General features: G+C 42.7%; 1 protein-coding gene across 2 annotated transcripts in view; it reads left to right on the top strand.

Annotated features, from left to right (window-relative positions):
• The first annotated feature begins 3,346 nt into the window (after positions 1-3,346).
• The window catches only part of CCDC80 (coiled-coil domain containing 80), a 36,616-nt gene continuing 23,146 nt past the window's right edge, over positions 3,347-16,816 (top strand). The window contains exons 1-3 of one of the 2 annotated variants that reach the window (XM_030941052.1): positions 3,347-4,398; positions 4,800-6,700; positions 14,454-14,610. In XM_030941052.1, the coding sequence (XP_030796912.1) occupies positions 4,823-6,700; positions 14,454-14,610 (2,035 nt within the window). In that variant the 5' untranslated portion in view covers positions 3,347-4,398; positions 4,800-4,822. Of the gene's footprint in view, positions 4,399-4,789; positions 6,701-14,453; positions 14,611-16,816 lie in introns of those variants that run through there. The other variant, XM_030941045.1, reaches the window with a different exon arrangement.

Here is a 16,816-nt window from a genome sequence, read left to right as displayed (position 1 = left end):
AGGCAACGGTGCTGCTCCAAGTGTGAGAAGTCAGGACACTGGAGCAAGGACTGTGCCAGCCAAGGAAGCCCACCCAGACCCTTTCCTCACTGCAAGCAGGAGGGCCATTGGAAAAGGAATTGCCCTCAGCTCTGAAGGGGAGAGGAGGAAAGCCAGTGCCATAATGGCCATAACTGAGGACTGATGGGCCTTGAGGTCCCCGGCAGCTCCCATAAAAGGCATGGTCATCGCAATTGAGGAGACTCATGACGTGACAGGTTAGAATATCCTTGAATTCATTCTTTTGACGGTGTCAAGAGCCTGGACACCAGCTGGGGTCAAGGTCCCACTGACACCTGGGAACCCCCCAGTTCACTGGTATCACCTGGGCTGCAGCAGCACCCTGCATTCATAGTCATCCTCGGCTTTCTCTCTGACCTGGCAACTGATTTCTTTAGTCTGTCCTACATGGCAAATACTGAGAAAGAGAATTCTTTTTTCATTCTGAAGGACACAAATGCAGCCTAAGACTGAACATTTGATAGAGCTCTGCAAATGGAAAAGAAAAACATAGCAGCATCCTCAGTGTGAGTATCTGTGTCTCTGCCACAAAGGTGTGATAAAATGGCTCGGCGAATTTTCTTGCTGGGGATACTGATGATCACAGAGCAGGAGAGGTGGTTTCCCTCCAAAATCACACAGAAGAGCCTATTGTTTTCCTTCCTTTTCTTTTTATTCTTGTTTCTTCTTAAGCAAATGCTTTTTTTTGAGCAATAGAACAATGTTTTGAATTCAGTTCAGTAACATCCCTGAGAGTTACTTTGTGCAAGAGAACCAACAGCATGAGAACCAACAGCTAGAGAAACCCTGGTTTCTCTAGCCTGCCTGGCACAGTGTGTTACGCTGAGCCTTGGTCCCAGGTCGCTGAACTCTTGGATTAGTGTGGGTCTGACCAGTTAGCACACTCCTTTTTGGATGCCTTCTTACATTCACTCCAACTTTCATCAGATAACTATCCCCACTCTAGTTTCTCTAAAGCAGTTCTGGTTTGTGCATTCTTTCCTTTCCTCCCCACAAATTACTACAAAACCAATCTCAGGTAGTTTCCTGTCACATAATTCCCACATTAGCATTTCTAAAGTCTACTTTAAAATTTTTTTCCTTTTATCTTTTTTTGACTCAACATTAATGTCTTCCTTTCAGATATCACTAACCCCCACCACCCCCCTCCCTGCCCAACCCCTAGCACTAATTGGTTAATTGTTTCTTTCTTAGATTGCAGAAAAATAGAAATATCTAAATGGGGGACTTAGAAAATACAGAGCTCTTAAATAACAGACTTGGAATTGAGAATCATTACAAGCCATTAATCATTATAGGCCTCCCCAGAAATGAATGAATGAGAATTTATCATTGCTCTTATTAGGTATGTGCCTTCCAGACTTCTTCAGGAGGGTTTTCTGAAGCCCCAGGTAAGGGTTTGGGCACTGAGATGAAAACAAGCATGAGAAGCCCCACTTTGCCAGTGTGTGTGTATGTATCTGTGTGTGAGAAGAGACTGGGGGAAGGCGCTGGGTGTGGGATGGGGACTAATGGAGGTGGTGGAGTGTTAGGTCCTCTCTGGTGTGTGTGTTTAGTGCGCCATCTGGTGACTGAAGCTCACAGAGGGAAGAAAGCCTGAGGTCCTAGGAAGACAGGTACAACGCAGGGTTGGGATGGCTCCTCAGGGTCAACTCTAGGTTGCTCAAGTGGCTGTATTTCAGCTTTACCAGCGCACAGGTGACAAATGTTGTGCACATGATGGAGAGATTTGTGTAAGTCATGACTTATACAAGAAAAATAATAAAGGACTTTAAGGACCTATTGAGAAAAGCAAAAAGTACTGTTACACAATTATTCCAGACAGTAGGACTCTGAAAGTATAAGTACTCTGGTTGAACAAATAAATGAAACTCTTCTATGAACGTGGGAAATGCAAAAAGGAATTGAAGGAAGAGAAAAAACTGAAGGTATGGGTAGAAAATGAAAGAGGCAGGATAGCATCACGTTTTGTAGGCTGTTCTAAACTTGGGTTCACATTTCAGAGCTCCTGCTTACCGTTTATGGGACAATAGGCAATTTATTTAAACTCATCGAGCCTCAGTTTGCTCATCTATAAAATGAGGATCATTCTGTTTACTTCCTAAGGGTACTGTGAGGGTCAGATAAAAGAATTCACAAAAATACTAAGCCCAAAGCTTCACATGAAAATGCTCAATAAAGGGTAGTTGTTATAAGCAGAGAGAAGAGAAAAGGAAATGAAAAGACAGAAGAGAGAAAGCCCAGTAAGGATAGCGTAGGATGTATTAGGAAATTATGAGAAAGGAAGTAACATCTAGGACCCTCCAACTTAGCACAAGGCCAGGTTGGTCAGCCCAACAGGTGAATGCCATGAAGGCTGCAATCTATGACTCCAGTGGACAGAGGGTCTCTGCCTGAAGCCCACTTTTGTTATTGTCCTCACAAGTGTCTGAGAGAATGCCACAGCAGGGCCAGCCATCCTTCTTGGTACCCCTGGGAGTTTAAGGTGTGGCCTGGCAGCTCTACAGTTAACATCTATACAGGACTTTCTCAGTTCCATGCTTGTAGCTTATGTGAAAAAAAGTCAAATGTGACCAGGGCCAGATGGGGCTGATCAAGGCGTAACAACTAGGGATGAAGTTTGATCCAGTGAGGGACGCTATTAGCATGACCGAGCTTGCAAGGAGGTTTCTGAGAACCCTGGCTTGCCATTGTTGGTGGCAGTTAATAGTGACCTGGAAGGTCAGCTTGCCCAGAATGGCCAGAAGAAATATCCACGTAACCTGAGGCCCCTTCCTTCTCCACTGACAGAATCCTCATGGCAGACTCAGGAGGTAGAAGCCCAAAGCTGCCTCACTCTCTCTTTTGGCTACTTCTATGGATTGCCTAAAGCCCTTCAGACATCTAAAGTCTCTGCAGAGGAATGTATTGCACTACACACACACACACACACACACACACACACACACACACACACACAATCAATGACTCGGGACCTCCAAGGAAGCCCTTAGTCTACCCTCTGCAGCCAGAGCTTTAAAGCTAGAGATCATAATGCCCATTCCTTGATGTAATAGTCAACTGCAATCTCGACTTGCAGCCATTGCCTGCATTTCTAACCTTTTACCAGCTTCCTTCCATGCCGAGGAGAATCTAGGACCAAGAACACAGTAATATGATCCCCAATTAGCATAAAATAAAAACAACCTAGTCATGTTTTCCATGGGGTTTTCCAACCTCAAACTAAAAGCACAAAACAGGGAGAAAGATATAAAAATATACACATGGGACTATAAATACATATATACTGTCTGTGTCTGCACAACCAAGCACCCTGACCCAAATGAGTATCTGTCTCTAAGAAAAGCTTGTAGCCCGATGCAGAAATCTGAGAATTTTCTCCTTCCAAAGTGCAGTGTAAGAACAGACTGGAAGAGAAGGTACCCCGATGACTTGGTTTGGAAGGGGTTAAGTCACCAGTCATCCTATTCTAGAGTGATTTATGATGATGTGTGGAGTTTCAAAACTTTCCCCCACCCCAAAGAACAGCCCTCTCCCTCCTCACTGAGTCCACTCCGAACGTGCTGAAATGGGAAGGAGGCGGTGTTTTGCTGATCTGTTAAATTCTTAGTGAAGTTTCCTTGATTTCCAGTGGCTGCTGTTGTTAGAGTTTGGTTTGGAGCAAAACTGAGGTAGTCCTAACATTTCTGGGACTGAATCCAGGCAAGAGAAAGAAGAAAAAGAAGAAGAAAAAGAGGAGGAAAAAGGTAGGGAGAAATAAAGGGAGGAGAGAAGCATAGGGAAAGAAAGAAGTCCTTTTTCGACATCACATTCCTGTGTTTTCCCTCAGCCTGGAAAACATATTAATCCCAGTGCTTTCACGCCCGGAAACAAAGAGAGTAAGCCAGACTGTGGGGGAAAGGGAGATAAGAAGGATCCTGGAACTTTAAAGAGGGAAAGAGTGAGATTCAGAAATCGCCAGGACTGGACTTTAAGGGACGTCCTGTGTTGGCACAAGGGACTGGCACACACAGACACACAAGACCAAGGAGAAACTGCAGACAAATGGAGATACAAAGACTTATAAGGACAGCTCCTTTCACCTCATCCTACTTGTCCAGAAGGTAAAAAGACACAGCCAGAAAGAAAAGGAATCGGCTCAGCTCTCAGATCAGGACGGGCTGTGGATCTGTGGCGGTACTCCGAAAGCTGGAGCTACAGCACACCCCTTTTGTATTGCTCACTCTCGGAAAAGAGAGAGGGCTGGGAGGAAAAGTAGTTCATCTAGGAAACTGTCCTGGACACCAAACTTCTGATTTCTTTTGCAACCATCTGCATTCCATCTCTATGAGCCACCATGTAAGTGTGTAATCCTTTCTGTCTTTGGTGTGTTTATTTGTTTCTTTGTCACTTATTTTGAAGGAATGAAATGTGAATGTTGTCATAATTAATATGCCAGTTTGCATTTTCTTTGGAGCATCCAGATCCTTAGTTGAAACAGTGCAAGCATGCTGACTGGGAAACTGAATTGGATTTCCTGCTTAATGTAACTGTCTCTGTTAAACACTAACAAATTATAGGGGCTTGAAAGTAATAGAATCTCATCCCATTTTCCATCTCCTGACCTTCCTCCTTCTTCTCTAACCACCCTTTTCCCCTCCCCTTGGCTGAGATGCAGAAAAAGAAAATGACCAGCTCTGTTTCCTGCTAAATAATTTTCTTTCTTTTTATCCCCCCTCCCCTTTGTCTTATGACCTCAGTGCACCGCAAAGTGGATTACACAATGACATGGAGAATGGGACCCCGTTTCACTATGCTGTTGGCCATGTGGCTCGTGTGTGGATCAGAACCCCACCCCCACGCCACCATCAGAGACAGCCATGGAGGGCGGAAAGTGCCTTTGGTTTCTCCGGACAGCAGTAGGCCAGCTCGGTTTCTGAGGCACACTGGGAGGTCTCGTGGAATTGAGAGATCCACTCTGGAACAACCAAACCTTCAGCCTCTCCAGAGAAGGAGGAGTGTGCCCGTGTTGAGACTAGCTCGCCCAACGGAGCCACCAGCCCGCGCGGACGTCAATGGGGCCACCATGAGACCTGAGCAAAGACCAGCAGCCAGGAGCTCTCCGCGTGAGATGATCAGAGATGAGGGGTCCTCAGCTCGGTCAAGAATGTTGCGTTTCCCTTCGGGATCCAGCTCTCCCAACATCCTTGCCAGCTTTGCAGGGAAGAACAGAGTGTGGGTCATCTCAGCCCCTCATGCCTCGGAAGGCTACTACCGCCTCATGATGAGCCTGCTGAAGGACGATGTGTACTGTGAGCTGGCGGAGAGGCATATCCAACAGATTGTGCTCTTCCACCAGGCAGGCGAGGAAGGAGGCAAGGTGAGAAGGATCACCAGTGAGGGCCAGATCCTGGAGCAGCCCCTGGACCCCAGCCTCATCCCTAAGCTGATGAGCTTCCTGAAGCTGGAGAAGGGCAAGTTTGGCATGGTGCTGCTGAAGAAGACCCTGCAGGTGGAGGAGCGCTACCCATACCCCGTTAGGCTGGAAGCTATGTACGAGGTCATCGACCAAGGCCCCATCCGTAGGATCGAGAAGATCAGGCAGAAGGGCTTTGTCCAGAAATGTAAGGCCGCTGGTGTAGAGGGCCAGGTGGTGGAGGAGGGGAATGATGGTGGAGGTGGAGCAGGAAGGCCGAGCCTGGGCAGCGAGAAGAAGAAAGAGGATCCCAGGAGAGCACAAGTACCACCAACCAGAGAGAGTCGGGTGAAGGTCCCGAGAAAACTGGCCGCCACTACACCAGCTTTGCCCCCACCTCCCTCAACCCCTAGGGCCACCACCCTTCCTCCTGCTCCAACCACAACAGTTACTCGGTCCACATCCCGGGCGGTAACAGTTGCTGCAAGACCTATGACCACCACTGCCTTTCCCACCACGCAGAGGCCCTGGACCCCCTCACCCTCCCACAGGCCTCCTACAACCACTGAGGTGACCACTGCCAGGAGACCCTCAGTTTCAGAGAATCTTTACCCTCCATCCCGGAAGGATCAGCACAGGGAGAGGCCACAGACAACCAGGAGACCCAGCAAGGCCACCGGCTTGGAGAGCTTCACAGATGCCCCTCCCACCACCGTTTCAGAGCTCAGCACAAGGGCTGCTGGCCCAGGCCGTTTCCGGGACAACCGCATGGACAGGCGGGAACATGGCCATCGAGACCCAAATGTGGTGCCAGGTCCTCCCAAGCCAGCAAAGGAGAAACCTCCCAAAAAGAAGGCCCAGGACAAAATTCTTAGTAATGAGTATGAGGAGAAGTATGACCTCAGCCGGCCTACTGCCTCTCAGCTGGAGGAGGAGCTGCAGGTGGGGAATGTTCCCCTTAAAAAAGCAAAGGAGTCTAAAAAGCATGAAAAGCTTGAGAAACCCGAGAAGGAGAAGAAAAAAAAGATGAAGAATGAGAATGCAGACAAGTTACTTAAGAGTGAAAAGCAAATGAAGAAGTCTGAGAAAAAGAGCAAGCAAGAGAAAGAGAAGAGCAAGAAGAAAAAAGGAGGTAAAACAGAACAGGATGGCTATCAGAAACCCACCAACAAACACTTCACGCAGAGTCCCAAGAAGTCAGTGGCCGACCTGCTGGGGTCCTTTGAAGGCAAACGAAGGCTCCTTGTAAGTAGCCTTCTCCTTGGCATTGTTCTATGGGCTGAGGCAGGGCATGTTAACGTCTGTCTTACTAGTTATATAAAAATCATATTGCTAGATGCCAGACTGTGGCTGAACCTGTACTGTGTCAAGAAGCTCAGAAGTCTGGCAAAAGAGGGCAGCAGGCCAATAGCTCCTTCTGGTTTAGTGCCCTACGAAGTTCTGCTCACACAACTCATGGCCCTGTGGCACAAAGTCAATGGCTGGGGGACCCTGCACATGAGCCCAGGAGAACACCTGTAGTCAGCTTCTTCCAGACCTGTAGGGACCCTTCCCCCATTTCTACCACTCTCTTCCAAGGGATATTTCTGGACAGAGCTCCCTTTTACCAAGTCCAAAGGATGAAAAGAATGATGAAATTCCTAAAAGGAAGTGCACTGACTTCAGTCATATCTTATTAAAAGGGTTTCTGTCTGTCTGACTTAGGAACTAGAATCATGTCTATGGGACAATAGCAGAGGTTCCCTCTTTCCCTAATTAGGTCTATATCAACACTGGAGTGCTCAAAGAGGAAAGGAAGACAGCTTGGGTGGGGAGTGTGGATGACTGGGAGTAGGGAAGGGTCCTTGTTAGTGTGACCCTCATGGATCCTTTTAAAATGAGCTACCAGAAATCTTCTCCCCTTAAAGCCTACCTCTCCCATCCCTGTCCAACTACTAGGAAGAGCCAAAGGGTGGAATGTGAGGAACTGAGTTAATTGCTTCAATTTCCGCTACTCTAGAGATACACCTGAATTTGAAATCTAGATGTCAGTTTCTCCGGGGGCTCTGTAAAATGTGTATGCGTATGTGCATGTGCCTGTGCACCAGTGTGTGAAAAAGGAGACAAGCTGTCCCTACTTGCCCTCGGTCTGTGGTTCTGAGTGCCACTCGCGTTGAGTAAGTCACAGATGCATCTCAGCAACCCTCTCTTTTGGCCATCACTTGCCACCACCAAATGAGGGCTTTGGGCAGGGATGAGCCAAATAAAAGGGCAGATTTTATCAGTGATGTGGAAATGGCTCCTTCTCCTCTTCATGTCTTCTCTTTCCCTCTTACTGCCCCTCCAAAATTTCTAACCCTGGCTCTTAAGGCTAGTTTTTTACTCCAGGCTGTCAAGGAGGAAAAGGATATTGTTGCCATTAATTCTGGGTAAGAGATCAGTAAATTGATGTTGGGTGGTTGTGAGTCAGGAATGATTTTTTTCAGATGCCTGGGTGAGAGAATCAACTCATGCCGTTGAGGGCAGCACCCATCCTCCTGAAGGCACAAGGTGACTGCACACCCTGCATTTCCCCCACCAAAAGAAACAGGCTCTCTTTTCTCAAGGCATTTCTTAGAGAATCTTTTAGGTTTTCCAAGCTAGCCTAAGTTTTGGTTAATGATCTGGGCAGAGGAACTCTGGTGCCCATTTATCATATGTTGTTTCAGAAAGTTTAAATGTGCATTTGAAATATTACTCAGAGCAAAGTTCTTTGTGATGTTTATCACGAGTGGGACATAACGCAAATTCTCTTAGCTGTTTACATTGATAGTAGGTCTGTGTATTAGAGCAAAACCTAGCTCTGGTTGATTCTAAGGATTTATTTGTATGCCTCTGTGTGTTTTGTTATATATTTTCTGTATATTGGTGCAATATCTAACCAGAGCCTTAACGTGTCTATATAAACTTAGGTTATCAGGTGATAGGCCACTTAGATATTCTCAGAGTACATATATTTAAATGGAAATGTTCCCATTAGAACAAAAAAGAAATCAGATTTCAGAGTAAAACTCTACCTGATACTTGAATGTCTGTTAGGGAGCCCTTGGGGGCAAACTGCTCTCTTTGGGGCATGGGAAAGCATTAGTGGTTTGCTCCAATGCTCTCCTCCTGAGTATCTACAACTTTATCCAACCCATTGAAGTACATCACCCAACTCTGTTCATTTAGCCAACAGGGCAGGCAAAATGTTCCTCATGGTCAGGTTTAAAAAAAGAAAATCACGGGTAAAATGTCAGGATTGTAATTGTGCACCCATCTGGCAAATATTTCCCATTGCCGCCAGCTTGTGAATCAAAAGAAAGGAGTTTTCATAGTGTATTCCTGATATTAGTCACACTTTTCATTTCTCCCTCCTTCTCCCCACTCCTTTAGTCGGGGATCTGAAAGCCCAGCTGGGCCATTCCTGCTTTTAACGGTATCCCTGCTTATAAATTTCTAGCAAATGAAACTCAAATGACAGCTTCTGCTGATGTCATGTGAAGCAAAACAGAAACCAGCTGGATTGCTCCTGGCAGTGTTGGTTCTTTGGGCTAGTGAGAGAACCAGGTTTGTTATTAGAAAGAAAATACTAACAGAAGGCTTTTCAGACTTTTGATCCTGTGTGCGCCCAGCTGGTGATCATATCAGAAATGTGTCTTCTGAAGAGCTAATGATGTCTACAGTAAGAATGGATTAGAAAAGACCAAATGAAATAAACATGATACCAAAGCAAAAGATGGAGAGAAAAGAAGTTTTCACCAGAGAGGAGACCAATGGGTGAAAAACATTGTTGGTGCAGTTTAGCCTTTTCCACTCACTTTTCCCATCAAACTTGGCTAATGTTACTCAGGAACCTCAGTGATTCAATTACTATTCATTAAGGCTTAGCACTCTCAAGCTATTTAAGTATGGCTGAGAACAACTACCTCCAACTGGCCTTAACTTAACCCAGTAAACTCAAACTGAAAGCAGGTTTACATTCCATGAAATTTTGTGCAGGACTTTCAGCTCATCTTCTCAGCTTTTCAGTAACCTGGTACTTAACTACCATTTATTGCAAACCCTGAGTGCTTTGTCCTTATTTATACCATTCTTTAGATGTGGACATATCACATAACTGCTACTTAACAATTACAGAAACACTAACAGCAATGGTGTAGGTCCCAGGTGGATGGCTTCCTAGAGGCCTTCACGGGAGCTGCAGGTGGAGCCAGGTGTCCTATTTTTAGACTAGCGTTCACTCTTTCACACCTCCTGCCTCTAAACCTGTTCATGAAGAAGGGCACATCCTGCAAGGTACTTTGCCAAGATTGTGTGGTTTAATTCTCGAAACAATCCCTCAATGAATTATTTATTAACCCCTTTCTACACATGAGAAAACAGAACCCAAGATATATAGCTAATATGTGGTGAAGTCAGAATTAGAACTCAGATCTGTTTGATTTGAAAGCTCAAATTCAGGCCAATCTCCCTTTCTGATTTCTTTTGAATATGAACTTCCTGTGGGATATGCCATAAAGTGAAGGGGAAACTGAGGAATGATCTTGCCAGTTAATAAATATGAACTTAAAAAACTAATACATATGAATACAAATAAATTTAAAAATTCATTTTCATCCTTGAGTCACCCAGATAAATGGTAAAGGATTGCTAAGCACAAATGTGGAGTTTCTGCCTTTAATACACAGTTAGTCCTCTGCACTCAATTCTCTGGCTTTCCAGACAGTCAGTCAAAAACAATCGATTGGATTCCAGTTAACCTAATCCTTCAAACTGCTTGGTGTCAGTTTGAGGTTGACGATAGTGAGAGTATAGGTAAGCTTATCACCAAAGCATTGCGCTATGGGGAGTATAGCTGACAAGCCATCATTCTGCGCTCTGAGATCTATTCACTTGTCAATGAACAAGGGACCTCAAATGCTGAATTGAATGAATTCAAGTGCAAGTTTAGGAATTCTTTGGCGACCGAATCTCCTGTAATTCAAGTGGGTTAGTATTTCCAACCTTACTTCAGACATCTGTGTATTGGGACAACAATCTACTTATTCGGTTTAATTTGAGGAAAGGATTTCAGGTTTCCTGCTGTACTAAGGCAGACTATTAGCTTGAAAGTTATTTTTCAGAATCCTGTAAAAAACAAACAAAAAAAACTCTAGTGTTTTGAGCCTAACACAATATTTTGAATAATCTGAGACTTAAAATACCTTCCCTCTAGCTTTTTTCCATTGCTGTTTGCTCTCTTTACTTATGCAAACAGGCTTCCTTATCCTCTGAGGCTCATTGAGCCAACACACCAGTTGGAACAGAAGCATGAAAAAGAAATACAACACAGTTTTAAATTCATGATACATGCCCTGATTTATTGCCATCAAACTGGAAAGAGGTCAAGTGACAGAAAATAGTGTTTACTGAGGAGCTCTAAGCTGCTCTTTTTAGGAAGAGGGGACTGGAAATGGTTCCCATTTTAAACAGTGTCTGAAATACTGCCAAACTAGAAAGTGAATGGGATGGAGATGTCAAAACATAGGGAAAGAGTCCCTGAAATGGATTCAGATGGTCAGTCTTCTCTAAAAGTTGCAAACTTGAGGAGCAGACTAAACGTAAGGGAGTGTTTTTACCAACTGGTAAAGTTGTAGCCTCCATCTAGACACTCACAACAACCAGGGGACCCCTTTGCTCCTGAGTCCCTCTCCTCTCCTCTGACTGGGGTAATCTATATAACCTGAGGAGTACTGGCCAGCATTTATGCCCCCACCATCTGCAGGACGGTAATAGAGTCTGAGGAACTTACATTCTGCCTGCGGCGATGTGACCATTATATAGTAAATTAAGGAAATACTTAAATTCCAAGTGGGCAGGGCAGACAATAAGAGCAGGAATTAAAAGGCAGAAGTGATAGAAAAGACTTTTCTGCGTGCTAGAAAAGACTTTAAGGAGGATAGTGCATTGAAAGAAAGAATCAGATTTAGAGAAGGGAGGGGGCAGGTTTCTGAGGTAGGAGGAGTGACGTGGGCAAAGACAGAGGAAGGACTATGGGTGAATTATTCAGAGGCGACATACCTGTATGTGCTTGGGGAACACATATTTATTTATTAAGAATAAATCAACCTGTAATAAGTCCATGTTATGTACTTATAAAGATACACAGATATATTTACTTTTGCTCAGATCTCACAACCTGATGAGGTTGGCAGGAAAGTTGCTTCATTGTAACAATGACAATGCTGAGCTTCAGAAGATTAAGTGGATTTATTCAGGCTACAGGCTAGCCGGGGGCTGAACTAGGACCGAAATGACAACCCCCTGACTTTGACTGCAGTTATTCTTTCTCTGTGCCTCTCTGCCCAAGATTCCTTTCATTTCCTAATTTAGACTGGATCTGGCTCTAGGGGGTAAAGAGGTCAGGTAAGGGAGGTGTAGGAGGACATTAGCAAAAGAGAGCCCGGGATCAGAACGTGGAGGGCCGGAAGTTAGGGAATGAGTCCTGCAAAACGAATGTCACCCCACTGGTGGTTAAAGGCATTCTTGGGCAAAGGGTCTGCAGTGAAAGTAAATATCAGAGGCTCTTATTTATTTAAATGAGATTCCCACTGGATATCCATGGCCTCTCGTCACTATGTATAGAGCCATGTGGGAGAATTTACCACATAGGGGAAGATAAGGTTCTGTGTGATTACATACTGTCTGATATTCTTAGTATACACAAGGAGGAGAAGACTAGAGGAGGGTTGAGGACTCTTAAAATCCTGTCATACCATGGGCTGTCCACAGATCGTAAGGGTCTATGGCAAAGTATGGGATGAATGAAATGGAATCTATGTATGAATTTGAAGTTACAGAAACAGGTAATTTTCTGTCATCTAACATCTAAGCAGCTTTGCCCTAGAAACTCCTCTAAATATATTCTAAATATGTGCTTATCCTTAATTTAGAATAGGGAGTCCAAAAACCATTAACGGTAAGTTCCTTTCTCTTACCTTTGTTTTTACTGTTTTGTGTTTTTACTTAAACATTCATTTTATTTATTTCAGAATAGTGTGTTTTTTGAGCACAAAACAGTCAGAAAAAAAGACCTAAAATATACCAACTTAAAGTAAAACTTCGGTATCTGGGCTCCCATCGAAATCTGAAGAAATATTTTCAGATGCCATAAAGCTAATTAAAAACAAACCAAGTAACTAAAAATACCATCACCACATCTTTTTGTAGCTGCCTTAAATCTTGTTTTAAAGCTAAGTGTGCATCAATGAATAAATCTGGAGAAATTTTGTTTTTCCCCTTGAAAAATTATGTTCCTAAACAAACATTTCCTACCCAGAATGTCCATATGAGCAGGCATAGAAACACAGGAAAAATAAACTAGAGCATGTCTATTTAAAATTAATTATGATCTGAAAAACAAAACAAAACAAAAACTTCATCCCAGAAAACCTTTGTTATTGTTCCATTCAAAGGCTATTGAACACGTTTAATTTCCTTGAGGGAGAGTATTTTGTCATGCGGAGAGAATTCTTAGAAGGGAAAGCCTGCAGGCAGCAATACAGACATCTCCGATAGAGAAAAATAAATAGCAAGATCAAGCTGAGACCAGATTTATTAACCATTTTTGATAAAATATTTGGAAGAGGTACACAGCCTGGTGACTTGCCCTCTGAAAAATGCCAATAGTCATAAACTTCAGAAATATTTTATAAGGTTAGGTGGATAAATAGAAAATTGGTTGATAAATTTGAATTTAGTCAAATGCAAGAAAATTGGCTGATACATTTGTATTTAGTCAAATGTAAAAAGTTGTTTACAGGAAAATGATTTATACAGGCTTGCTTCTGAGCTTAGTGATGACGCAACAAAGGGCAAAAAGACAGTGTTCATTGCAGACATCAGCCTGGTGATCTATTTGGGATCAAAGATCTCAGTAAAGACCTGGTCATCATCACAATAAAATTTCACATCCTCCCACCTCCAAGGCGAGCAGCACTATGCGCACTAGCTTGTGGAGTGTGGAACACAGTTCTAGCTTCAGCTCAAGAAGACCTGGTAAAACTGGAGAAGGCTCAGGGAAGGGCAACTAAATTAATCAAGAGAGTAGAGAAGCTTTGTATTAGGTTAGATAAAAATAGTGAGACATTCTCAGAGAAAAGATTCAAAAGGACCTCTTAAAAATAGGGTTATCGTCACTGTATCCAAAATAAATTACATTTTCTCAGATGCCTGGTGACTGAAGTATTTCTTCTGATTGCTTTGTCTTTCCTCTTTTTTCTTTTACCCAGAAAACAAGGGTCACAGAATGAGGATGAAAGACAGGGGTAGGTGAAAAATACCAGGTCTGAACTAAAGAGAAGGCTAAACTTAGAGTAAAAGACATCCTGTTGGAAAACTGCAATATCAAAAAACAAACACCACCAACTCTGTGCAGGCTGAATGTGACAATGAATATATTCTATGTGACAAAACGTAGGCCTGAAAGTCATCATAAAACCTTTCTGCAAGGTTTTCTAATAAAAGTTCTAAAGTTTCATAGTGCCCAGGACCTGGCTATGAAACTCTCTTAACCCTGTGAAATGTGAATAATAGTAGTAACCACTGAAATAACCAATATCTAATCAGCCAATAAGAATAATGAAGATCAAAATCAGGGAAGGAAAATAACATTTATTGAACAATTCCTGCATGCCAAATATTCATGTAATGTTCACAGCAGTCTTGCAAAATAAGTATTCCTTTGCAGAGTTCACAAATGAGAAAACTGAGACACATGGAGACTAGTAACGGAGGTAAATAATGGAAGTGAGTAGAAAACTCTATGCTGTCTTGGAGACAAGAAGAGGCCTTTTCAAACAGCCCTTTTTGGCCATAATTATGCTAACTGTTCAGCAGAATATCTGTAGCATAGATGCAGTGACTACCAGCCCTCTCTTCCAAATAATCTCTTTGGGTTTTGCCCCAGTGTGAAACTATCACTGTAAATTGGTATTTGTTTGTCTTCACCCACCTCCAGCTGATCACTGCTCCCAAGGCTGAGAACAATATGTATGTGCAACAACGTGATGAATATCTGGAAAGTTTCTGCAAGATGGCCACCAGGAGAATCTCTGTGATCACCATCTTCGGCCCTGTCAACAACAGCACCATGAAAATCGACCACTTTCAGCTAGGTTCTCTTAAACCTTTTAATTGTATTATTGTTTTTCTCATATCTAAGGTGGGACAAACTTTATGGGAGAGATACATGGGGGATCCAAAAGAAAATGCGGATGTTCTTTGGTTGTGATAACACAGGTCAGTTTGCCTGCTTATTTAAATAGCCATTCCAGGATGGTTCTGGTTTAAGTTTTCAGCGCTGTAAAAAAGGAAAACATGCAAACACTCTATCGTCTGAAAGTCAGTAAGGTGGAAGAAAATGGGAAAAGTAATACAGTGTGGGAGAGAATCAGAGAGACATTCAGACACTTTTTCTGGGTACTGAGTCTCCTTGCCTGTGCCAGCCCCATCTGATCTTCCTGCAGACACTGCTGTAGGTGACTCATCACAGATGGGACTTGCCAGACTCTTGGAAGTACTTGACTCTGGCAAGCCTGAGGAAGGAATTAACCAGAACTGAGAGAAGCTGTTAAGATAAATGAAAAGTCACTGAAAATATGGACTGAACTGCAGCCAAGTCGTTTTGGAGAGCAGAAGAATTTGGCTGAATTTAGAGTTTTCACAATTTTACATATTAATAGTACCTGTGAGACTCATAAGGCGTACAGCCCAGTGTTGGGCAGCTGAGATCTAACTCATTGCTGTTCTCATGGGAATGTTGTAAGATTTACTGTGATTAGTTAAGCCGCATAGTCAGAAGCCCAACATATGACCCACCCAGTTTATTTTATAATTATTGCATCTCTGGGGCTTTATTTTTTAAAAAGCTTTTTTTCTTATATGCATTTTCTACTGTTTTGTTGTTGTTCATGGTTTAACTACAAAAAAAATCCCTTAGAGTAATCCTTTATATTCCATTGTTTGCATATTCTGCATAGTTGCTATAAAATATATTTCATCTAAAAGCACCTGAAAGAATATAAAATATATTTAGTAATACATAACTCGTTATTTGTTAGTCAACATTTAACTTCAATATACATAACATTATCGCACAGATTTTTCTGACATGCGATTTTGGTGTAATTGAAGACATATCAGTTATACTATGTCATGATAATGTCAACTTGATTTGAATATGGTCTAGCTTTCTAAGTCATTTTTTTTTATTGTGGTAAGTACACTTAACGTGAAATCTTCCCTCTTAATACATTTTTAAGTGCACAATAGAGTATAGATAACTATAGGTACAATATTGTATAGCAGATCTCTAGAGCTGATTCAGGGTTAAGTATCAGTTATGCATTCTTTACTTTAAATAGCCCACCTTCCTCTGAGAAGGCTACAAAGGAAAAATAAATAGCATCCTTTCCAATGTCCCATCATAAATTATCGTGGATTGATGATTCATTTTTGGACATTTGTCCTGCACCGTATGTATAATTTAGGGGGAGAACAAGCAAAAAAGGAATTTTCTTAACCAAAACAACAACAATAATGATCATATAAACAAACGACAAAAAATGAATTCTGGAGACAGACAGATTTAAATCCAGGGTCACAATTTACTTGTTGTGTCACCTTGAGCAAGCTACTCCTAAGTCTTAGTTTAGAAGATAATCATATCTATTTCACAGGATTAAATAAGATAGTATACAGAAATGCTGGTCAGGTAACAGGCACTATTATGTGGTCATCCTCTGCATCACCATTTGATCTGGTAGTCATCTGGAGATCAATGAGCTGTCACACTTGTCACTAGAGCACCTATAATGGCAAAACACTTGCTATTGCTTTGTGCTGATTGCAGAATGTTGACACACGAATCCTCACAACAGCTCATCCAGATCAGGCTGCATTATTATTCTTGGTGATAAAACTGACGCCCAAGAGACTAATACTATAAAGCCACATATTTATTGGCTAACTAGGATTCAACCATTTGTTTCCTGGATTTTTCAAATAATAGCATGAGGGCAGTGAGCTTAATTACACTCCAGATGTCCAGAAAGGAAGTAAGTATTCAATCCAGCCAGAGACTGGTGCTGGCTAGTGATGAAAGCCCTCACAAACCAGGTGTTCCCAATGTCAAATGTGTTACCTACCAACCCTTCCACAAAGTGTTCTCATTCCTTATTTCAGAGAATTTTGGAAAAATCATTACATCTTCCACCTCAACTTCTATATGGTCCCATTATAAGCATCTGGTACTGCCTTGGCAAATGTTTAGCATAATCCTACTGTTTTCTAGACATCTGGATTGAATATGAACTGTAGAGG

This window comes from Rhinopithecus roxellana, chromosome 1 (genome assembly GCF_007565055.1).
Source record: "Rhinopithecus roxellana isolate Shanxi Qingling chromosome 1, ASM756505v1, whole genome shotgun sequence".
In the NCBI taxonomy this organism is placed as follows: Eukaryota; Metazoa; Chordata; class Mammalia; order Primates; family Cercopithecidae; genus Rhinopithecus; species Rhinopithecus roxellana.
The sequence above is the reverse complement of the archived record's forward strand: the minus strand, read 5'-3'. Positions and strand labels throughout refer to the sequence as shown.